The following is a 24,656-nucleotide window of genomic DNA, read 5'->3' on the forward strand; positions in this document are numbered from 1 at the left end:
CGCAAAGTAAGGCACGCACAGACCCAGACACGAAACCTCGCCGGCTCCCGCGCCCAGGTTGCTGGGGCCTAAAGCCGCAGCGCGCCCCGGCGAAGCCGCGGGGCCGGCACGTTCCCATCCGACTGCGGGAGGGGTATTCCAGCAGCTCGCGGCTCTCCCGGCATTTGCAAAGTCTTTCCGGAGCCGGGCAGCGGCGGTGCGGAGACAAACTCCCGGGTTCCCCCAGCGCCGCCCGCTGCCTCCTCCAGCGCCCCCACCGCGCCCCCCACACACACACACCCCCGCCACCCTGGGCGCGCCCGCGCTGCCTGCCAGCGGCGGCGTGCAGGACTTGAAGTGGGTGTTCTTCCCCACTCCCCACCCCCGAAGCGTCGCCCCCACCCCCCGCCCCAGTCTTCCCCCTCCCTCTCGCTCCTACGCAAATAAGAACTCGGCGATTCCCCTCCTGCCGCTTTGATTTCGGGCACCTCCAACAGATAATTGGGAAGGGTTTCCAGAAGGTGGGAAATGTCACCTGATTCACACTGAACTTTTAAAAGCGCCCCACCCCCAAGGAGCCGCGCACACCCTCGCTTGCGGCCGCCCTCCCACTGCCCCACACACTGGGAGACCGCCCACCGCAAACCGCGGAGACCCCCGTCTAGATTTAAAGCGCGGCTGCGCCCGGCTTCTGACGTCCATTGAATCGCGCGGGCGGCCGGCGGCGAGCGCGGGGCTGCGCCGGGATCGCTGCGCCCTCCGCCGCTCGCCTTGCTACGCGTGCCGCTCGTTCGCACCACCCGCCACCGCGCCCGCTCCCCACGCCGCCGCGCTCTTCGCCCCGCGTCTGCCCCCAGGATGGTCCGTCCCAAGCACCAGCCCGGCGGGCTTTGCCTCCTCCTGCTGCTGCTCTGCCAGTTCATGGAGGACCGCAGCGCCCAGGGTAAGTGACTGGGGATGCGCTGAGGGGGAGGAGGTTCGGCTCAGGGCAAGGGCTTGTACTTTTCTGTGGTCCCCACTTGGTCTGTTCTGAGAAAGGCGTCTCTCGGAAGATGTTGGACCAACTTAGCGACTCCAGGATGGAGAGAAGTGGGGAAACAAGGCAGTGACACTTTAGGACCGGGAGCCGAGTTTAGAGCGCAGTTATCCTTAAAAAGGAAAGGGAGTGAACCGGAGTCTTTCTCAGTAGTTAGGGTTAGATGCTCCGAGTTCTGGACATAATGAGTTTAGATGTTATCTCTCCCCTTTTTGGCTCCGAAGAAGGGGACAAGCATCAGTAGCCCGGAGATTTCAGTCAACCCATTTGCTAACCTCTTTCCCTCCCACATCTTTGGATACTTTAAAAAATGACGGATTCGGCGCGTGGGGTGGGGTGGGTCCTGAAATTTATTCGGTGGCTGGGGGACGTGGTTTCAGAAACTTTGCCCAAACTTGGAAGTGTGGGTGCTAAAAATTTTAGAGGGAAGTAGCTTTCTGCCTAGAGAATGCTTGTTCCAACCCCCTCTCCCGAACCCTGGAAAAAAAAGAGAAGAAAAAAAAGGACCCAAATTATTACCCCGGAGTGTTTCGAGTAGTTTACAATTTTTTTCCTCCTTTGACTCATTTCTCTGTTAACTTTCTGTAGAATAGTAAGGAGCCCACAACTGATTTAAATTCTGAGATCCGTTGAAAGCAAATTTCTAAAGTTTGTTTTTCTAAATTATATTTGTTTTTTTCAGTCTTTAAGCAGATTTAACAATAATAGTAGTAGCTTATGGTCTAAATATTGTTAAAGTTATATAGATGATTCATTAGAAATCTGCCTGCCTGACCCACATCCGAACATTAAAAAGGGGGAAATTGCTCGCAAAGATTTCTTGGTAGGTACGAGATAGGTATGTGTGTACGGTGAAATGGTAGGAAGCTTCCCCCTCCCTGTTTCCCCCTACACTTTTCTTGAGACAGACGTGTAACTTTCCTTGCGCTAACGTTAACATTTTAAGTGTGTTGTCAACTGCCCCCCCGGGCACTGCCCCTCGCTGTCTGCACTTCACTCCTCTGAGTTGCCCGCCTTTCGGGGCGAGGCGCTGCCTGGTGCCGGGGACGTGGGCGCCGCAGAGAGCAGCCCTCGGAGATTTCGAAAGATCGCAGTGGCCGCGGGCGTCCTCTGGGTCTGGCGGATTGCAAAACGGGCCCGTCGGGCGGGCTGCGCCTCGAGGCCGTGCGGGGCAGCTCCGGGCAGGAACCGGTTGCTTTTTTGCTTTCATTTTTCACAAATGCCTCTTGCTTGATTTGTCCCTGTGTGTTGTGTCTGTATCGGTCCCTCTCCCTTTCTTTCTCTCTCAAGTTCTACTTTCTTAACCCCTGTCACAAATAATACTCATAACGCCTACATGAAACCAACATGTAAAAACATCCGTCGCATCCTGTTTTTGTCAAGTTCTTTAATCTGCTCTTCGAGTCGCTGCAGGTTATGAAATGGGACGAATAAAAGTAAACAGTCTAGTAAAAGTCAATGCAAGCTGCACGTGTTGTGTCTGGGTCACTGGTAACTGACATTGATATGGCTGGGGCACTCTGGCTTCTGGCTCTCACCCTCCCTCCCCCTGGCCCACTTCCCACCTCTTCAATCTGGGTTTTTCCCCCCTCTCTCTTTCCCCACTTCTTCACTCCCTTCTATTTATTTTCTGCTTGTCTCTCTTGTATCTCTCTTCTCCTCCATGCTCACTACCTCCCCATCCCTGCTTGGTCTCCCCCTGCTTGCTCGTTGCCTCCCTACCCTAACCCCGCCACTCTCTCACCCACCTCCCCACCCCTGCCTCCTTGCAGCTGGGAATTGCTGGCTCCGCCAAGCAAAAAACGGCCGCTGCCAGGTCCTGTACAAGACAGAACTGAGCAAGGAGGAGTGCTGCAGCACCGGCCGCCTGAGCACCTCGTGGACAGAGGAGGATGTAAATGACAACACGCTCTTCAAGTGGATGATTTTTAACGGGGGCGCCCCCAACTGCATCCCCTGTAAAGGTAGGACTCTTCCTCCCTCCATCGCCGGCCCTCAGTAGAGGGCGTCTTACCCTCAGCTTCCTCACTGACCAGCTTTGTTGGAGGGGAGCTGCCCCTTATCTTCCCCCAGCCCTGGTAAGCCATTCCGGTTGAATCTTACCTGTTACACACTACAGACAAAAAGGAGGTCAGCAGAGGTCTGAGACTTCTTAGCCAAGTGTGGTAGTGAAGCCAGCCACCCCACCGCCCTACCTGAGAGAGTTTTGGATATGGGGCAAAGCCTACTGTGCTTTCCTCCCCTCTACCCCTTCCTCAACTTCTAAGAGAGAGCCTGGGGCCCTCGGGCGCAAATTGATGGCTGCAAGATTGCGATTGCGCAAGGCCCCTGAAGTTGTCCTGGCTGACCTGCATACTGCCTGGCCCCCGTTTTAATCCATGCCTCTTTCCAACTGGTAGAAACGTGTGAGAATGTGGACTGTGGACCCGGGAAAAAATGCCGAATGAACAAGAAGAACAAACCCCGCTGTGTGTGCGCCCCAGATTGTTCCAACATCACCTGGAAAGGCCCAGTCTGTGGGCTAGACGGGAAAACGTACCGTAACGAATGTGCACTCCTCAAGGCCAGATGTAAAGAGCAGCCGGAACTGGAAGTCCAGTACCAGGGCAAATGTAAAAGTAGGTCCCCTCCTCCAGCGCTCTAACACTGAGATAGACCCACTAAGAAGACCTTCTGGGGGATGTGTAGTCCACAGTAAGAGCCTAACAATAATAGTAATGGCACCAAATAAAGGAACTCTTTTCTAACTTTTAAAGCTCCTTAAGAACAATGAAAGAACCAACTCCCACCTCTTCAATCTGGGCTTTTCTCTTGAAGAGTCATAGATTTTTCTCTTGAAAACCACAGGGCTCCCAAAGTACCCTTTGCAAGATGGACACTTCATTTCATGATTTCCTTGATAACTTCAAATGCTTACTCTCTAAGGACCAGAAGGTTCTTATTAATGTGTGTTTCCCTCTTCGTTTCAGAGACCTGCCGGGATGTTTTCTGTCCAGGCAGCTCCACGTGTGTGGTGGACCAGACTAATAATGCCTACTGTGTGACATGTAACCGGATTTGCCCAGAGCCCACCTCTTCTGATCAGTATCTCTGTGGAAATGATGGAGTGACCTACTCCAGTGCCTGTCACCTGAGAAAGGCTACCTGCTTACTGGGCAGATCGATTGGATTAGCCTATGAGGGAAAATGTATCAGTAGGTATTCTGGATTGAGGAATGAAAAGAGAAAATAGGAGCAAAAAGGATAGTTTTAGTGTTAAAACTGTGGGGTTTACCAATAATTAAGCCCAGAGCCTCCCCCAAATGCAAAGAGAAATACTCTCCTGTGATCACAACATTCCTCAAGGAAATCATTGTCTTCCGGAAGTGTTCACATATATTTTCAAATGCCAGCAAGAAAACAGGAAACAATTTTCTGTCTTAGAAAACTTAGAACTCACTCAGTTTTACACATTCTTTTTAAGTGCTAGACTCGCCAGAAGCAAGAAATAATTGCTTAACAGTTCTTAAAATCTGTCATTAGATTCTGATAACTGATGGAATTCATTTTTTTTTTTTAAAGATCCCACTGTGGGAAGTCATATTTAACTCGATACTGTGAAATCCCGTTCCAAAAAAAAAATACTATTTTCATACACTAGTATATAGGAAACTGTGGGTTTGTGTGTGTGTGTGTGTGTGTGTGTGTGTGTGTTTTCAGTTTTATTATCAAGCATTTTTGCATAATACCTCTATCACCCCCACTCGTGAATAATAATATGTTATATGTTTATATTTCTTGATAGGGGAAGAGGAAAAGGGAGGAAAGGGGGAAAGGGGAAATCAATTTACTAATCACAGTTATGTTATATCCTAGAAGCAAAGTCCTGTGAAGATATCCAGTGCACTGGTGGAAAAAAGTGTTTATGGGATTTCAAAGTTGGCAGAGGTCGGTGTTCCCTCTGCGATGAGCTATGCCCTGAGAGTAAGTCTGAGGAACCTGTCTGTGCCAGTGACAACGCCACTTACGCCAGTGAGTGCGCCATGAAGGAAGCTGCCTGCTCCTCAGGTGTGCTGCTGGAAGTAAAGCACTCCGGGTCTTGCAACTGTAAGTGCGATTTTTAAACTTGCTGCAGTGTAAGGCTTTCCTAGGGAAGCCCTAGGGAATGGAGACGTGAAAAGCACAAAACCTCCCCATATAAGCCCTTTTCTGTTAAAGTTAGGAACCTGCTAAACTTCACCAGCAATTCCGTGATCCACAGAAAAATTCTCTGGAATGTCTCTTGGCTTTTAAAACTTGTCCAATGATCACCAGTGGGGTTGCCTCTAAAAACCTATTTCCAGTCATTTGTCCCTAATTCCTTTGCTTTAATAGTGTGCTTTGCTGTTTGCTTTATTAACACTTGAATCTAAACTAACTGCTTCAAAAGTTTTTTTTTTTTTTTTTTTTTCAAAGACAGCTTTGTATTATCACACAGGGGCTGCTGCTTTTCGCAGTTGCCTCTACTAACTCTGAAATAAGGACCCAAAGCAGTTATACCTAGAACACAAGAGCGCTTTTTATCTAATTTCAGGAATCTGCCCGTAAAACCTGAGCCATTGATTCTTCAGAACTTTCTGCAGTTTTTGACTTCATAGATTATGTTTTTTTTAAAAAGTTTTTTTAAACTTATTGCATAACAGCAGATGCCAAAAACAAAATCAAAAAAAGCATCTCACTGCAAGTCACATAAAAATGCAACGCTGTAATATGGCTGTATCAGAGGGCTTTGAAAACATACACTGAGCTGCTTCTGCGCTGTTGTTGTCCATATTTAAACAACAGCTCCCCTGTATTCCCCCATCTAGCCATTTCGGAAGACACCGAGGAAGAGGAAGAAGATGAAGACCAGGACTACAGCTTTCCTATATCTTCCATTCTAGAGTGGTAAACCCTCCACCAATGTTCAGTGTTGATATAGCCTTTGGGCAAAAAAAAAAAAAAAAAAGAGAGAGAAAAAAGAAAGAAAAAAAGAAAAAAATATATTGTCCATACTGTAAATAAGTGTATGCTTATTTATTTGGGGGGAAAACTATACATAAAGGACCTTTGTCCTAAAGCTCTCTCCCATGCCACCTTGTTACTCATTGGACACGGAGAGGCAGTCATTGTGAGGTCTACTGGATGAGGCCCATAGTTGAGACTTGTAGACATTTATTTATACTGTGTCATGTTTTATAATTTATACATAAAATGTCTGGTTGACTGTACACCTTGTTTTTGAAGAAATTTATTCGTGAAAGGAAGAGCAGTTGTTATTTATTGTGAGGTCTCTTGCTTGTAAAGTAAAAGCTTTTTTTTCCCTTGTAAACCATTTAAGTCCATTCCTTACTATTCACTCACTCATCTGTCTCCCTTCATTTCACTGTTGTTAGACTCTTTTCCACTTTAACAAACTTGCATGTCAGTTTCTGTCATGTTTATTTATTGGATTCTCTGCTGCCTGTTCTGTACATACATGATCCTTCGGGTTTTGTTTACAAGGAATCTTGACTGACCAAAAGGCATTATAACTGACTCAAATAGAAGGTACAGAGGATACATCTTTGAGGAAACTCCTACTTCAGTTCTCTTGGGATGAAGACATTTGTGAGAGAGGGGTGATAGCAATGTTAGACTTCTAATAATGTACTTTTAAGATGTTTCAGATCCAAAGAAATTGTGTGATATGGGTGTGGAGAGACTGAAGGAAGGGGAATGCTTCCCATTCAACCTTTCGTTAGGTGTTTCCTTTAAGCTAGTCTGCTGTACCTTTTAAATTAGTTCTTTTTCAACAAATGTCTCACTAAAAGTTATATCAAAGCTTTATCAGTTCAAGTTTCTTGCTTTTCATAATACTTTTTTCTGATGCAATTTTATATTTTCAAACATGGCAAGTTAAATATAAATTCATTTAAATATATAGTTTTGTACTTTTCTACCATGTAAATGTGCAATGTATATAAAAGTTATAATGTGTATTTGTAAATAAATGATGAGTGAAAAAATAAAAAAATTTTAAAAAGCCAATGGTCTCAATTGCTGCTGATGTCAAGTTGTTTGGGCTTTTGAGTAAAAATGTATTTAATACGTTTGCTGAGAAGGAGTTATCACTGAAACTAAGTGGCCAAGATAATAGAAGCTCCAAAGCAAGGCAAATTACAAATCACCTCAGTGGAGTTTGAAAGATAAGGGATCTGAGGTCCAGCAACCCCTTTGTAGGAGCGACAGCATACTTGTCACAAACCACAGGAGCAAAGTGACTGCAGATGTGAGTTCCTCCCTGCAATGTAGGGAACCTAAACTTTCCTCTTTAAAAACACCATCTTAGTTGTTGCAAGCTCATCTTCATAGCCATGGGCACCCTTTATGTTTTCTCATCTAAATAAAGTAGATCTTAGACCTTTGAAATACAGCATATCACAAGGAAAACTGTAATTAGACTAATATTTAATAAGCACATTCTAGAGATCATAATATCAACTATGGGCATAGTGTTGCAATTCTAGAGACTTGGTAAGGTGAGGATGGGGTTGGGGTGGATTTCCACAATGATGTCCATGTTTCATAAAGACTGAATGACACTCTCAAGAGGACGTGTGTCAATATTTTCCAATTAATGTTTGACAGCCAAATCATAGAACCTCGGCTTGGCATTTGGGGTATCAATGGTCCCTGTAATAACACTGTCATAAATAACTAAATAATCAATACAAGTTTCCAATTCATTGCATGCTAATTCATTGCCTAAGGGCATTAAAAATATCAAAAGTGCAAGATGCAAAGAAGGGAAGGTTGATACTATGGGAAGGAAAGCACAAAGAACGCTCAGTATTGCCAACATTGCTAAACACTTTTTTCTTCCAAAGTCTCTATGACCCAAGTTATTTTTTAAAAGTTTAAACCATTTGTGAACACTCTCTTTAATATAAATAACTTAAAAATGATTATAGGAGACTATCAGCTCTCAACTGTGGTCACCAAATGAGAAATTTGGTGGAGAGAGAGAGAACTCTTGGGTATACAGAGTTTGCATAATGATTAAGAGTCTGTAGAATTTTGTTAGCCTTCAGCCCTAGGTTCCCAAAGCTAGAAGACAGATGCCGAAGAAAAACAGACTTCCATTAACCACAAGTAGACCAGAGCTATAACTGGTTCCCAGGAGCTACTGGCTTGCCACTAGGGATTGGCTCTCAGAGCTCGCAGACATGGTTTCACAGCCTCTCCTGGAGTTGACTTCCTACTCTGCCCCGGGATGCTACAGACATTTTAAAGCTGCCATTGACGATGAGAGTAAAAACGTTACATTTAACAGGCACAGATGTGCGTCTTGACACGGGGAAGTGATAAAATCAACAGCTTGCCTTTAAAACGACATTCAGATTATTTAAAATTTTTATTTCATATTTGTCAGCATCAATCATTCAAGCAGAAAAAAAATTCCATTTTTCTTCTTGGAGTTTCCTACTTTTCCAGTAATCCTGCATTGGGTTAATTAGTACTACAAAATAGAAGTTTCTTTTAAAATTAAAATTAGATTAATATTATTAGGCTATTGTTAGAATTTCAACTATGATTCAAAAAATCTAATTCACTTAGATGTATAATATGATTAATAGAAACATTTCTAGTAACTAGCTATAATTAATATGAATGACTACATCCTAATCATTATTAGGAATTGCAAAATATCAAGTAATAATGAAAATGTAAGAAGTCTAAATTTCACCAGATGTCCACTTAAATTAAGATTTTTATATGCTATATGGGTGTGGTTCCTAGAGTATGGCAAAAGTAAAATCTGGTGTAATTAGAATCATTGTCAAACATGAAAGCTAAAAGCAATACCTGACCTTAGACTGGCTTCTGTATCTAAATAGGAAAATGCTATATATTGACAAAATTGGAATATTGTCCATAGATTAAAGTACTATATCAATGTCAATTTTACTGAAATTGATTACTGTGTTACATAAGAGAATATTCATATACTTAGGAAATATACATTGAAATATTTAGAGGAAATGGCCAAAACTGTGTATAACTTACCCTTAAATGATTTAGAAAGAAAAAATATAACTTTATATACTCCCCCTTTTGTATTCAAAGAAAGAGCACACAAATAATAAAAGATAGAGTGAAATTTAACGGTAAGTGAATTTGAGTAATAGGTATATGGGTATTTTTAATACTATATTTTTGCAACTTTTCTGTAAGTTTGAAATTATATCCAAATACAAGTTAAAATTTTTGAAAAGTCATTCTCACAAAGGAGAGGTGCATAGTAGACTGCTTCTCCCATTCTCTAGAAAAGCAAGTGAAATATCAGTATCATTAAAAAAATAATTTTATGTGACCAAATACTGGAAAATAATTCCAGTGACTACCAAGACTACTTAAAGGATCAGAATTGGCAACAAGAATTCCTGACACCTAAACAACACCCAAATTAAAAAATTGCCTTTTCTTTTCTGCAATCATCTTAAAATTTAGAGTAAATAGTAGCTTTGCTAAAACACTCCAAACACCCAAAACCCTGGTTCTCTACTGCTTGCTGCATATTATTTGGACAAGTAATTTAACCTCTCTGTGCCTGTTTCCTCATATATGTATCCAGAATAATGAAAGTGTGTCCCTCATAATAATGTTGAGAGGATTAAAAGAAATAAGGTATGTAAAGTACTTAGATCAGTGTCTGGCACATAAAAAAGCAAGTGTCTTCTAGGCTTATGAGAATTGTTAATTAAACAAATGAAAAAATTGGAATTGTAGCTCATCAACACGATGCAATGAATGAAAAGTGACACCAATCAAGACCAGAAGCACAGTGTAAACAATTTTTTTAATGGAGGGTAAATATAATTTAGAAATATTTTATCCGTGTTAGTGTTTAGCAAAACATCACGAAGTTTTAGGTGCTATAGCAAAAGTGTACAGGTTTTTTATTATCAAAATAACAGGTTATTTCCTATGGAAATTTAAAAAATATTCACTCACCTACCAACATTTTCAAAGCCACAAAACATGTCTTTTGTCCTCTTATTCATATAACCAACATAATCCCAGTAGTAAACTAAATTAAATCAATCTTCTTTACTTTTGATACATGAGGACTATACATTCCTAAAGATAGTAATAAATTGTTTCCAAACTATCAAAAATCCTAATGTAAATTATACCATTGCCAGATATAAAAAGATGATATATTATTTAATTAGTAAATTCATTTATTAAAGAACATTTTTCAAAACCTGGGCCCTAATTTGTTTTTCCTATTCCGCTTTCCATTCAAATCAGCACACGGTCATTCTTCAGCCAGAAGTTGTCATGTAAATAGACTCCAGGCATGCCTGCCCTGCGTATTCAGCAGACCTGCCCAGACACGTCCGAATCTCAGCTTCTATTTAGCTGGAATCCCCCTATGAGTACCGGATGGTCCCTGGGCTTTGCCCTCCTTGGTACTCAGATATCTTGGCTGGTACCATCAAGATTCCTGTGGCTGAGTCCTTTAGACACTTAAAAACATATTCTCTGGATTACACTAAATGTAGTCTTGGCAGAGCTATAATTTGTCATTTTTCTATTTTAAGAATATGCCCCAAGAACCAACTGGTACTGTTGGGAGCCAGATATACTCCCACCAAAAGTCTCTTACATTCGTTCCCTAAGGACGCAGTTCTCTGGCTGAAGAACGAGCCTAAGCTTTTCTCAAGAATTTGGGGCAAGCAAGAAATTAGAGGCAAAGTTACAATCCCAGTGAAGTAGAGCATTCTCTACATCTATTCCAGGTCCAAGAAAGGGATCTTGATACATCTCTATCTTTTCCAGCACCCAAAATTGTTGGGATAATTTCATGATCATAAAGCATCCCGTAAACAATGGTGGCATTTAAAGAGCAAGGCGAAGGGCAGTCGCTATAACTTCTTGAGATTGCTATGGGCTTACTGCCCAGTGACAACAAGTAACAGAGGAACTGGATTACCCCAAAGGCCAGCAATACTTGGAAATCCTAAGGTAGAGTCTTCTGTAGATTGATGCCCCAGAAGAAGTCATCAAAATGGACTTAGGGAAATTTACTCATTGGGTATGTGGAACCAGGACCTATTCAATATAATTCCCAAATATAAATAATGCTACTCAAGGTATAGTTCCTAGACCAATAGCATCAGCATTACTGGGAGCTTGTTAGAAATACAAGCTTTTGAACATTACCTCAGAACCACTGAACCAAATTTACTCAGGGTAGGGTCCAAGAATCTGTTTTAACAAGCTCTCCAGGTGATTTTTATGTGTGCTAAAGTTTGAGAACTACTGCCCTAGAATCATTTCAAGATCTGAGTGAGAGCCCTGGCTACCTGATGTTCCAAAGACAACCAGAATACCCATGCATGGGTCTCTGGTAGAGCTCAAAAGGAGCCATGTTCAGCTCTGTACCTGGCCAGGATTCCCGCACATAATTTGACCTGTGCTACAGACGTGTACCTGATACCAGTGATAAAGGAACTTGGTCATAGACATCACAAGGCACATTCTTCCTAATAATATTCTCATCCTCTACTGTGTTAAGGGAGATATTCCCAAAGAGACAAGCTGGGCTGGCTAGGAATTATGAACTTGCCTCCCATCCCTTCTATTCATATGTATTGAGTAATAAGTTCCTCAAGAAGAGATTTGAATTTTGAATGAAGAGTAGTGAAATTCCAACCTTGGTCCACCTTAAGTTGACATTTAGTCTGCTTCCCTCCCCTGGCAATTGCCCACAACTTTTTCCAGGAGATCTGCATCATCTTCTTAGAGTAGCACTTTAGCTTTATCTGTGGGGCAGGCAGCCAAAGCTGCTACTTGGCTGACTCACCTCTTCCAAGAACAGAGAGATTTAAGCAACCAGCAATAGACATGCAGGCTCAAAACAATTGTGATACCCTACAAGTGTGCACCCAGATGCAGCAAGGTCCCAAGGTTCATAGCCTAAACCAGGAGCGGAAAGATTACTCTCTGTTTTCTGCCATTCTTCCCCTCCTGGCTTCATATCATTTCCTACCTCAATCACCTCAATGATTCTCTCATCAGAACCTTGTTTCTATAAATTCCTGTCCATTTCTCCACACCCTCTGGCCAAAATCCTAACTGTAAATGAGTGAAATCCTCCTTCTCCACACCAACACCTATGTTCCTGAGCAAGAATGAAATCCTCAGAAATTACCAGCTGGTGCCTCTGAGATCTAATCAAATTGAGTTTTTTAACCCTGAGCAATATTTTATATATCTCTTTTTTCCATTTCCCTCTCTGATGTTTCCAAACTCTCACCACTCTCTTCAAGCAGCATATCCACTCCATTTTCCTCATTTTCAGTGAACTTTATCTCATCTACTTGACTAGAAAATTACTGACATCGGGAAAGAATTTCCTCAGCTTCCTCCGCTGTCAGCATTGACCATAAGCTTACCCAGCTCCATATCATTTCTAGTTGCCTTCCCTCCAATCTCAGAGAATCTCATTTTCATATTTGTGTTTTCCACCACACCCCCTTCCACCTTCTCTAGAAATTCACTCTATTAGCAGCTTTCCCTCCATCATTTAAAATTTTCCCCTCTATAGTGGTTTTATGAACTTGACCCTATAAATATGCCTCATTGGTTTTTTTAAAATAAGGTTATAGAAAACTGAAATAATATAATCAATAAATTTGCCCAACTCAAAGAGACACATGTATGCTACACACACACGCACACACACACACACACACACAAATGCTCCAGCTTTGGTTAGCCTTTAGGAAAAATAAAAACAAAAAACCCTTCTTGTGTCTCCCTCTACAACTTGCGGAGTAATCTCCTCCACTCTATCTCCACCACCTCACCGCGCCCTCATCTCTAAACCTCTGCAATTTGGACTTTTCTCCTATTATTCAAGGTTATCAATGACTTTCAAGCTCCCAATACAGTGGACATTATTCTGTCCTTACCTATTGGACCTCTCTTTGATTTGTCCACTATTAACCAGACTCTTGTCACCTCCACTGGCTTTTGTATTTCCACTCCTTCCTGTATCACTATTTTTATGCAGCTTCTTTATAACTCATGTTCTTCCCACCAGTAAAGTAGAAATCAAAAACTGGCAGCCCGTAGACTGTATCTGACTTATATTTTATTTGATTGTATAAACCTGTAAAATAATTTTGAATTAGTTAACAATTTGAAATTTAGGAAATTCCACCCAAAGAAACTGGATTTCTACTTTCTCTTGAAAAATATGAAAACCAGATATCACTAGAGATTTGATTCCACATAGGCACAATCACCAGAAGCAGAGGAGACAGCAAGCAGCTCTCTCGTTTAGATGGGGGTATCCTATCCCAAGTTCACTGCATCTCCCATATCTCCTGTTGTCCTTCACCTGGTTTGTTGCACTGATGTACATAATCTGACTGCCCTTTGGAGGCCAAGAGCTCCATCCTCCACTCCTTTGCTTTTCAATCTACACAGTCTTCTGTGTATTCCACAGCATTCCACTATCATCATAGTTTTCCATGCAATCCATATGCTAGTGGCTGCAGATCTCTATGACCAGATCTGACATTTTATTGTTTTGGATTGTACTCGCCCTTCTATGACCAGGAAATTGCATATCTACAATAGACCCACAAAACTTATTGCCCCTGACAAAGGGGTGCCCCTCACCCTATTTGTTTCCTAATATAAATTCCTTCCAAATCTTATAGGAGTACATCTGATTGGTGATGCTAAGTCCCTAGCAAGGGAACCTGGGAAATGCAGGGTTAATTTTAAATTGAGAAGGTTGAATTCAGTAGAGAAGTTGTCTCAAAGGTCTTGGCAGCCACAGTGACAGGTAAATACTACGAGATATTCTAAACAAAGGTAAGTATGAAGTAGTTAAAAGTAGAACTGCAAGTGGCTGCAGCCAGAGGGAAAGTATAGAATTCTTCAACATCAGCAAGGTTCAAGAGTATTTTCTCAGAAACACTCACCAACCCAAAAAACATTCATGATCTACTTCCAGCCAAGTGCTCCAACCAATAAGATGTCAACTTCTAAACTCTCTGCACTGTCCCAACACAATTCAGAGGAACGTGGTGAGAGCAGAGAAATAGAGCAGAGAACAGCAACATCAGGCACTTTCCCAAATAATGAACAAACGGCAGTTGGCATGTGGCAGAATATTTCAGCTTCCTGAATTCCAGCCTCTAGTGGACTAGGGCAAGACCCAACGAATATGGCACAGAGGAGTCTGAACTCAACCTCAAGTAAAGGCTGGTGGAAAACTAAGAATTCTCTGACGTTAGTAAAAACTCTCATACAGGAAAGTCATCTCTCCAAGGTTGATGGTATGGGACAGAGATCTAGGTGACAAAAGAAAAAAAAGACCAAATCCAAATAAACATTTCCTTTCACCAACATCTAGGGGTAGAGGGAATGAATATAAACCAATGTAACATTTTAAAAGTTGTTTTGTTTGATTTATTGATTGTTCCATCTGTTTAAAATTCTCCTGAAGTGCTTTACGTTTTATGGACTAACATTATACTTCAACAAAACCCACAAGTATTTTATATTTATAAAACTGTGGTTTATATTTTATGACAATGGTTTTGGGATCAATTGTAATTTTTTCAAAAATCTTCTATATGACCTCAGTATTAAATTAATGCAAAGCCTTAACAGTTAAGTAGAAGAAAAATATAAACAAGTTTATATCAATATACAATAAATCAATATAAAATTCAGATTTTGTCAAAGAACTATTGCACCTTTAAAAATTTGTCAAGATGTCCAAAATAGCCAAAGGGATAGAGACAGAAAGATTAGTGGTTGCCAAAGGCTGGAAGAATAAGAGAGAAACGGGAGATAACTGCTACTGTGTATGGGATTTCTTTTTGAGAAGATGAATATGATCTAAAATTGATTGTAGTGATGGTTGCACAATTCCATGATTATAAAAACAGCATTAAATTGTACACTTAAAATAGATGAATTGTATGGTATGTAAATTTTATCCCAATAGAACCATTATTTTTTTAAATTACATAAATCATCTAGGTGGAAGAATTTCATAGTTTTCCTTAATTTCAAATTGTTTTAATTAAAAAAAAAATTTATAAAAGACACATATTGTTATATTTTAACACATTCTAGTTGTGTACTCATATTTAGTTTAGATTTCTATACCCTTAAATATCAGTTTTAATGGTGATAAATATAAATCAAGCATTGAAATTATAGCTCTAGAAAATTTAGTCATTTTAGTTTCAATAGGGAAAAAAATAGTATTTTCATGGGTTAAAAATATGTTGCACTTTTATTCCAATTGTATTAGTGTAGTAACTGCATTATTACCACAAAGATGGTTGAAAAGGAGTCAGAATTCTATGAGGAAAAAGACTTAATTTATTAATGTACATTTCTTTTAACAGTACTAAGAAAATTCTCAGAGTAGGAAAATGATAAAAATACCAATCTTATCTACTTTTGTACTAAAAGCATTTAGCATTAAATTAAAAGAACAACAACCAAATTTATATAAAAATTTTACCAAAAGAGAGAGAATAATTTTGGTCCTACCTGTCAGTTAACACAAACAGTCTTAAGGAAATTATATTATCACATGTTTTCATTGGTATGCTGTCAGTCTCTGTCAGCACAGAAGATAATTTTTCCCTTTTTCAGTGTAAAATGGTGCTGGAAAAGAGAATTATTAGTACCTATAGAACAGTTAAATCTATAGCAATATTGTGGATTTACATGTTATTCTTCATCTAGGAAATGAAAAGTTTGCAACTTCTTGGGGAAATATATTTATACACATTCTTCCTAATAAGATCAAATTATTCCTTCTTTAAGAAAAATTTTCACACCCAAAATAAATATCTTTTATGTTCCGCTTAGAAACTAAGTAGAAAATTAGACCTTACCATCTAAATGCTAATTTTTAAAAACTAATTTAAATTATTTTTCACAAATTACAGTTTTGAAATGCAGCTTTTCCTTTCAGTTGTAGAAGAAGGAAAGACTTAACTATGTCTTTTCTCCTTAACACATTCTTTCACAAAATCCTCCAACCTTACTCAGATTGTCATTCTTTAAAGGTAGGTGTGCAGTTTTAAAAATATTTTTTTATTTTTCAATTACCGTCTACATATAATATTATATTAGTTTCAGGCGTACAACAGTAATTAGACATTTATGTAACTTATGAAGTGATCACCCCATAAATCTAGTACCCATCTGACACTACATAGTTATTATAATATTATTCACTATATTTCCTATACTGTACTTCCCATCCCATGACTATTTTGTAACTACCAATTTGCACTTCTTAGTCCTTTCTTTTTCACCCACTTCCCAACCCTTCTCCCACCTGACAACCATCAAAATGTTCTTTGTATCTATGAGTTTCTTTCTGTTTTGTGTTTGTTTCTTTTGTTCTTTAGATTCCACATGCAAATGATATGTCTTTCTTTGTCTGACTTATTTCACTTAGCGTGGTACCGTCTAGGTCCATCCATGTTGTGGCAGATGGCAAAATTTCATTATTTTTTATAACTGAGTAATATTCCATTGTATATATGCACTGCTTCTTTAGCCATTCATTTATTGATGGACACTTAGGTTGTTTTCATATCTTGACTATTGTAAATAATGCAATGATGAACATATAGATGCATATGTCTTTTCAAATTAGTGTTCCGGGTAGTTCTTTGGATAAATATCTAGAAATGGAACTGTTGGGTCCTTCTTTGTCTCTTGGTATAGCCTTTGTTTTAAAGTCTGTTTTGTCTGATATAAGTATTGCTACCCCAACTTTTTTATTTGTTTCCATTTTCATGAAATATCTTTTTCCATCCTTTTACTTTTAGTCTGTGTGTGTCTATCTGAAGTGAGTCTCTCATAGGCAGAGTATGTATAGGTTTTGTTTTCTCATCCATTCATCCACCCTATGTCTTTTGATTGGAGCATTTAATACATTTACATTTTAAACAATTGTTGATAGATATGTAGTTATTGCCATTTTATTACTCATATTTCTCTTTCTTCTTCTTAAAGAGGTCCCTTTAACATTTCTTGTAATACTTGTTTGGTGTTGATGAACTCCTTTAGCTTTTTCTTGTCTGAGAGGATGTGCACTTTTTTTTCTTTCAGATTTTAATTTGATAATTCAATTCCTCTGAGGCAAAAAAAAAAAAAAACTTGAGAATTTATGCAAGCACTTTGTTGTTTATCTAGAATATTAATTATATACTGCAAGATATATGCAACGTACTATGGCAATGATGCACATGCATGTATCTGTATGTGTATATATGTGTATGTATATATATGTATATATATAATGAACAGATATATATGTGTATATATATAATGAAACATATATCTATGTGTGTATGTGTATATATGTATCTATATATACAGGTATTTAGAGAGACTCTTTAAAACCCTGCCTCAGTTCACATAATGTTCCCATAATCACCCAAAAGTAGTTCAGGTTTAGACAGACTAAGATTACTAATAGTTTACCTGTCAGAGAAACTTACACATTTTTGCTCCACCTTGGCATTTGCCCAGAGGATTTTAATGCATGTAACACTGAGTTTGCTGATTATTCTATTGGCATTTCTATTCCCCATTCATTATTCATCCTATTCTTTCCTGCTCTATGCCCTGAAAAGTTGAGCCCTGAAGACTATATCTCCTCTGCCCTCATGGGGGCTAGTTTCTCTTTAAGTTTGGCCAGGCCACTGAGAAGAGAGCACAGACTAGGAGAGAGATGTGAGATATTTCTTCCCTGCTCTCTCCCTCTTTCAGCTCTAGCTCTCTGGCAGTAGCTGCTTCCCTCCATGACCATCCAGGAGCAGCGAGGTGGCCAGATCTCACACTTCTAGCTCTCTTTGAGCTCCAGAAACTCTGTTTTCTCTCCTTGTCCCTTCCTACTGTTGTTGGTCCAGGTGCCTCACCTCGCTTGCTTGCTCGCACATCCCTCCCTGCCCACACAGCTGTAAGTAGTCCTGTCATGAAGGTAGGTTCTGACAAATTGTCTGGGGTGACTTCTCTCTGCCTGCCAAGAACCCTGACTGACACAGGAGCCATCTAAGATCTGCTTTTTGGTTGACTGATCCTTAATTCATATAGGAAAAAGGAAAGAGAAACACTTAGAGAGAGAATAGTTTCTCTACCGTAGACTGATATGACTGGTTCTCAGTTTGATCTACTTCGTTTCATACTATTGAAAAACACTGCTGTTGCTGATACTGCTTCTAAATTTTGGATCCTTACCCAATACACCTGAATGTGTGTATTTATTTATTTGGCGGGGGATGGCGGGGGGAGAGGGGGAGACCTTATTTAGTGAATACAGCAGATTCATGCTCTCAGGCTGGGAACAGGAGCAAAGACAGGCAACTTCCACAGAAAACCTAAAGGAAGGTTAAGCAATTTATTCCACCACTCTCTGTTCAGACTTGTCTCCAGGGCCATGATATCAATTTGTTTGAAAACACAAGTTTTTCTATTGTGTTCTTGATAATGAGTCTGCTATAAGCACTCTTTTGTTTCTTTACACAACTGAGGAAGAAAGTCTAGACTTAGAATCTGCTACATTTTTAAATTAACAAGGAAGCTTATCCTATTTATAAAATGGAGAGGGTAATTATAAGACCTGTAAGATCCTAGTCAATGTGTTAATTATCACAAATATGTAAATAACTTCAAATTCCTAAGACAAATATATTTATTACTTTAAGTGAGAAAAATGTAATTTCATATAACAAATTTTCTAATTCATAGTTTCTTATAGTAAGCATACCTAAACAGGCTTTAAGATTAACACAACTTTAAGTTTACAGGTTACAATTGTCAACCAAAAACCTTTATATTTAGAAGCTGCATATCATAGAAGACTTCCTTATAAATGTTACTAGGCTTTTATAAGAAATAGTAAATGTATATAAAAGAGACAAAATTTGTACAAATTTAAAGCGTAAGAGCTTTGCTTCTCCTCCGACCCTAGGCTAAGAGTTATTTCTATGTCCTGTTCTTAAAACTTCTTAAGCATTTAAAAAAAAAAAAAGACATGTTGTTTGATTTGAATAGGAAATGCATACACATGCTATGAAATTCAAAGAGAACAAAAGGATATCTAAGGCAAAATATGTTTCTCACCTCTATGCATCAGTCACCAAGTTCTCCTTTCCTGAAGTAACTAATGGTACTAGTTTTCTATATATTTTTCAGAAATATTCAGTGGATAAGCAAGCATATATCTGTATTTTTGTTTTGATTTGTTTTGCATAAATGATACCATACTAGAAATTCTATTGTGCGGTTTGCTTTGTTCATTTTTTATATCTTATAGATTTTTCAACATTAGTATAGAGCTGGCTCATTTTTTAAAAAGCGTTGAATTGCATAGATGTAACACAACTTAGTCTATTTTATAAGACCTTTCTCATTTTGAGTGCACTGTGTCAGCTACTCATCAATGCTTTATTTCTCTCTTACATTTAACTTTCTGTGTATCTCTTGGTTTGGTTTGTTTATTTTAAATTATGTAGGAGGGAAGATAAAAACAATTGTGATGATGATGATGATGGTATAAGAATATAGGAGAGTGAAGAGACAATTTGCTTCCACAGAGGATTCTTCAGTGGTGAGCTGGTAAGAGTGATTAGTAGTCAGATCTCCAACGTGGAGGAAAAGCCCTGGTTTGTGGCATTTGCTATCACTGTCAATTTCAAGCTACCAATGCAATGTTACTGAATCTAGAGCAGGGAAGAGCTATGGACCATTCTATTGCATTTGCACTGAACAGATACAGACTTAATACCATCAATGAAAATAGTAAAATAATTAGGAAGTAATTAGTTTTAAAATGTGTATTACTTTTGTTTGAATATAATTTATTTAATATGCTTTGCACATTTTTGTTTATTTTTATTTAAAAAATCTTCAATTACAGTTAACATATAATATTATATTAGTTTCAGATATACAACATAATGATTAGACTTTATACATTTTATAGCTTATTTTTTAATAACATTTATTAATTTTTAACAACTGGCTCACAAAATTCCTGAAAATGTACAAATCAGCTCTCATCAGCTGGTGTGAGCCAGCTCTAGCATATTTCTAATTGTGTTTATCCTCACTGAAGAAGAGAATACCCACATTAGCACATATCTACAAACATCTTCTATTGACTAATAATCTCAGATTTACTATATCCAAAGCCACATTCCTGAGGACCCCAATCTTAAAACCTCTCCTCCAACAGCCTTCTGTATTCTAGCAAACAGCAACACTGTTCTTCCAGTTGCTTCAGTCAGAAGCCTTGGAGTCATCCTTGATTCTTTTCTTGCATACACTACTTTTAATCTGTTCATAAATCCTATTGACCCTGCTTTCAAAACACATCCAGAATCCAAACTCTTCTCACCACCTCTGCTAATACCAACCTGATCCCTCATGTATGCCCAGCACCTACGATGTTGCCTAGCATACACTAGATACTGAACAAATGCACGGAATGAATAAAGGTACAAATGCAAAGCAAAGTATTTTGAAAAAAAAAGTATCTATTTTTTTATATGGTTTAACTTCCTTTGTCATTACACAATGAGAAACCTTCAATAGGTCCTTATTTCCTAGAAAACTGTTTGCAATCTATAAACTACTCAGTCTACAAAGGGTCCACAAATCTTTGTACATGCCAAACATTGTAATATGTCTGGTAATATTAATATCCACTTCTTCCTATGTCTATAGATGCTGTAGTGATAAATAGAACACAAATTTATTTTAAAATATCATTGAGTTTATGGCCATGCCACCCTGAACAAGCCTGATCCCGTCTGATCTCGGAAGCTAAGCAGGGTCAGGCCTGGTTAGTACTTGGGTGGGAGACCACCTAGGAAGACCAGGTGCTGTAGGCGGAAAAAATTTTAAAAAAGAAAGAGAGAGAGAGATTGTAAGCTGAAAAGATCTTTGCAGTCTGTAAGGGCAATCAAGGGTTGCCTTGCCTTAAAAAAATAAATAAATAAAAATATCATTGAATTTATAGTAGCTTTTTGTCATCACATGGTTTTTCAGGAAAATCAAAAACATGATTACAAAGAAGTACTTGTACTGAAAAAAAAAATTAAAAATCTTACCTAAGAAAATAGGTCAAAAATCAATTGCATTTCATTTTAAAACTAATTAAAATTGTTCTTTTTGGTAACTATAATACAAAGATGTGTGCTTGGCTTTGTGAAGGATAACAACATGAATAGGACATGTCCTCAGTCCTGTAAAAATTCTAATCTACTTGGGAGATAGACACATTTCTAAATAATTATACCGTGACTGCTGCTGTGAAAAGTATAGAATGTGGGTGAAAGTGGACAGTGTATTCAGAGAACAGTAGAATGATTTTTATGGCTCAAACACAAAATATATTGATGTAAAGAATGGAGTAGGAGGAAAAGCTAGAAAGACAAGTTGAAGTCAAATTGCTGTAGGTTAGGCTGATGAATTTGGTCTTTCTTCTGGAATTGAAAAGCACCCATTAAAGTGTTTTATTAGAAAAAGAAATAGTGGTACATATACACAATGAAATATTACTCAGCCATCAGAAAGAATGAAATCTCATCACTTGCTATAACATGGGTGGAACTGGAAAGTATTATGCTAAGTGAAATAAGTCAAACAGAGAAAGGCGAATACCATACGATCTCACTTATATGTGGAATCTAAAGAACAAAATAAATGAACAAACAAAACAGAAAGACTCATAGTTTCAGAGAACAAGCTGATGGTTGCCAGATGGGAAGGGGTTGGAGGGCAGGGTGAAAAAAGTAAAGTAATTCAGAAGTACAAATTGATAGTTACAAAATAGTCATGGGGATATAAAGTAAAGAATGGAGAATATAGTCAGTAATATGGTAATAACTATGTATAGTGCCAGGTGGGTACTAGATTAGTCAGGGGGCTGACTTCGTAAATTATATTAATGTCTAACCACTATACTGTACACCTAAAACTAATATAAAATAATATTAAATGTCAATTGTAATTGAAAAAATTTTTTAAAGGTGGGAAAGGCGAAAGAGAATAAGAGGTTCAAATTTCCAGGTATAAAACAAATAAGTCATGAGGATGAATGTACAGCATGGGAAATATAGTCAATAATATTGTAATAGTATTGTATGGTGTCAGATTGTTGCTGGACATGCAACATGGTGATCACTATATTAGGTATATAAATTCTGAATAACTATGATGTACATCTGAAACTAATATAATATTGGATGCTAGCTATATTTTAATAAAAATCTTTTTTAAATGTTTTTCAGTTGCATTCAACAAATATCTATGAGTGTCTACTATGTGATGAGCAGGGGGCCAGGTATTAGATTCAGTGGTCACCAAGAGCAACAAAATGTTGTCTACTCTCAGTCTCACCTGATCTATATTTTTGGAAAATAAATTACTTTGGACAGAAAATATATTCATTATTAATAATTCCCCTCATCTGTAATTCCCTCAAACCCCTCTTACAGGAAAGATAGAGTTTTAAAAAGAATCTTTTCTTTATGGAGAAGAATAAGAAGCAGGAGAATAGTTATGGGTTGAATTGTGTCCTCTGAAAATCAATATGCTGCCTTCCTACTCCCAATACTTCAGAATGTTAAGGGGTCATTATAAAGGCAATTAGTTAAGATGAGGCCATTTAGGGTGGACCTTAATCCATTATGACTGCTGTTCTTATAAAAAGGGAAAATTTAGATACAGATACACACAGGAAGAATGCCATGAGAAGAGGAAAGCTGAGATCAGGGTGACACTCTATAAACCCAGGAACAGCATCAACTACCAGACGCTAGACAAGAGGGATGAAACAGATTCTCCCCAACAGCCCTGAGAGGGAACCAGTCCTGCAAACACCTTTATCTTGGAGTTCTAGCTTCTAGAACTGTGAGACAATAAATTTCTGTTCTGAAACCACTCAGTTTGCAGTACTTTGTTATGGCAGTTCTACCAATCTAATAGAAGGATGAAAGCTAAAATGCTCTGCTTTAGAAAAGGAATAGAGAGAGCCCCTCGTTAGTGTGGTGAAATTGAAGTGGTGAAGGCTAAGCATCTGTGAAGCAGGACAGGCTGTCTGAAAAGTCAAGGAGAAGACAGGAAGCTAAAAAGGAACTTTAAGGAGAGGAAGAGAAATGTCAAATAGAAATTTTAGTTAAGCTTTACTGTATGGTACGTGATGTCATTTTCTTCTTCAACTCCCAAAAAGTATTCAATAAAATCTACATTTAAATCTGATTTAGATTAGCCATTTTTAGATGAAACAAAAAGCTGAGCCCTGGTTCAAGATAAACATGGAGGCAATGACGATGTTTCCCATTGAGTCCTATCACATCTATATTACACCCTCGTTTTTTCCAGAGATACTTATTAGGCACCAGCTGTGAGTCGGCCATAATGCCAAGTATGTAGAATTCAGTAATAAACAAGATAGACACAATTTCTACCCTCCTGGAGCTAAAATCTAGCGAGAAAGACAAACAATAAATAATTCATCACTTCTATTAAAATCACTAGTGGCTTGAGTAATTTTACTCACACGAGAAATGGAAGTAAAAGCAAAGTATAGAATACTGTGATAATAATATATAACCTAACCTAGGCTGAAAGGTCGCTGAAGATGAGACTTACAGGTTGAAGAAGAACTAGCAGGCAGTAGTGGCCTGGGCTGGGATGGGGGTGGTCACAAAGATTTTCCCAGACAGACAGAAACTGCTTGCGCTGATACTCTGAAGGCTCAAAGAGATTGGTTTATTTGAGAAACAAGTCATTGAGTTTGAAACTCAGTAAGGGAGGCAGAGAAAGGTAGAAAATGAAGTTGGAGAGATGAGCAAAGGCCAGATTATGCACAGAAACGTGTAGAATTTTCAGTTTTATTCGAAGTACAATTTGAAGCCATTGAAGAGTTCAAGCTGGGCAAGGATATCATCAGATTTTACTTTTTAAAAAAATTCTGGTATCTGCAGAATTGAGGAAGAGGGATTGGGGAAGAGGAAGAGGAGGGACATGAATAAGTGGAAGGAGACCAGTCAGAGGATCATTGCTGTACTCCCAGTTAAAGATGAAAGTCACTTAGTCTAGGGAGGTAAATTTTGAGATTTGGCTTCAGTACATGTCCAACCACTGTTGGTTGTGCATTTGGTTATTTTAAGAAAGCTTGCAGCCTCCTTGTGTTCTCCTCACCTGGGGATTGCTGCTTCCCATGTCAACCATGCTCTAAGATGTTCAAGGAACTTCTTTGTTGTTCTCTTTGGATAAAGTTGAAACAAGGTAAGTATATTAAAGAGTGGGACCTTTCTCATAAATTCTCCTTATTCTCATTTGTGTTTTCTTTCCACACCTTGGTTGTGACTTCTGCCATTTCACTTCCACTGACTGGAGAGCATTGCTTATTCAACTCAGATCTGCTTCCTTGCTTTTGGCAAAGACAAACAGTTGATATTCTTTTTTATCGTTTATTATACACTTACTGCTGTTCATTCTATTTGGCTTCTTGATTTTTTTCAAGATTTAATTCTAATATAGAGCATAATATTTTTAAAAAAACCTTCAAACTACTGGC

General features: G+C 38.7%; 1 protein-coding gene and 1 pseudogene across 3 annotated transcripts; both read left to right on the forward strand.

Moving 5' to 3' along the window:
* The first annotated feature begins 477 nt into the window (after window positions 1–477).
* FST (follistatin) lies at window positions 478–6,014 on the forward strand. Of its 3 annotated transcripts, none has more exons than XM_011380600.2 (6): window positions 478–922; window positions 2,788–2,979; window positions 3,415–3,633; window positions 3,985–4,209; window positions 4,871–5,101; window positions 5,568–6,014. In XM_011380600.2, coding segments are annotated over exons 1-6 (954 nt in total). In that variant the 5' UTR covers window positions 478–837; the 3' UTR covers window positions 5,570–6,014. The 3 variants fall into 3 exon arrangements, with proteins under 3 accessions (XP_011378902.1, XP_011378903.1, XP_011378904.1); XM_011380601.2 differs by having other exon boundaries at window positions 5,842–6,014; XM_011380602.2 differs by having other exon boundaries at window positions 704–922; window positions 4,874–5,101; window positions 5,842–6,014.
* Window positions 6,015–20,842: 14,828 nt separating this feature from the next.
* Window positions 20,843–20,961, forward strand: LOC111731781 (annotated as a pseudogene).
* Window positions 20,962–24,656: the final 3,695 nt, after the last annotated feature.

Source organism: Pteropus vampyrus, unplaced genomic scaffold (genome assembly GCF_000151845.1).
Source record: "Pteropus vampyrus isolate Shadow unplaced genomic scaffold, Pvam_2.0 Scaffold397, whole genome shotgun sequence".
In the NCBI taxonomy this organism is placed as follows: domain Eukaryota; kingdom Metazoa; phylum Chordata; class Mammalia; order Chiroptera; family Pteropodidae; genus Pteropus; species Pteropus vampyrus.

Bases quoted from the DNA above. Each gene is read 5' to 3' on its own strand.
- FST (XM_011380601.2), top strand. From the start codon at position 838: ATGGTCCGTCCCAAGCACCAGCCCGGCGGGCTTTGCCTCCTCCTGCTG. The intron at 2,980-3,414 runs GTAGGACTCTTC...TCCAACTGGTAG, and splicing joins CAACTGCATCCCCTGTAAAG to AAACGTGTGAGAATGTGGAC. The intron at 3,634-3,984 runs GTAGGTCCCCTC...TCTTCGTTTCAG, and splicing joins GTACCAGGGCAAATGTAAAA to AGACCTGCCGGGATGTTTTC.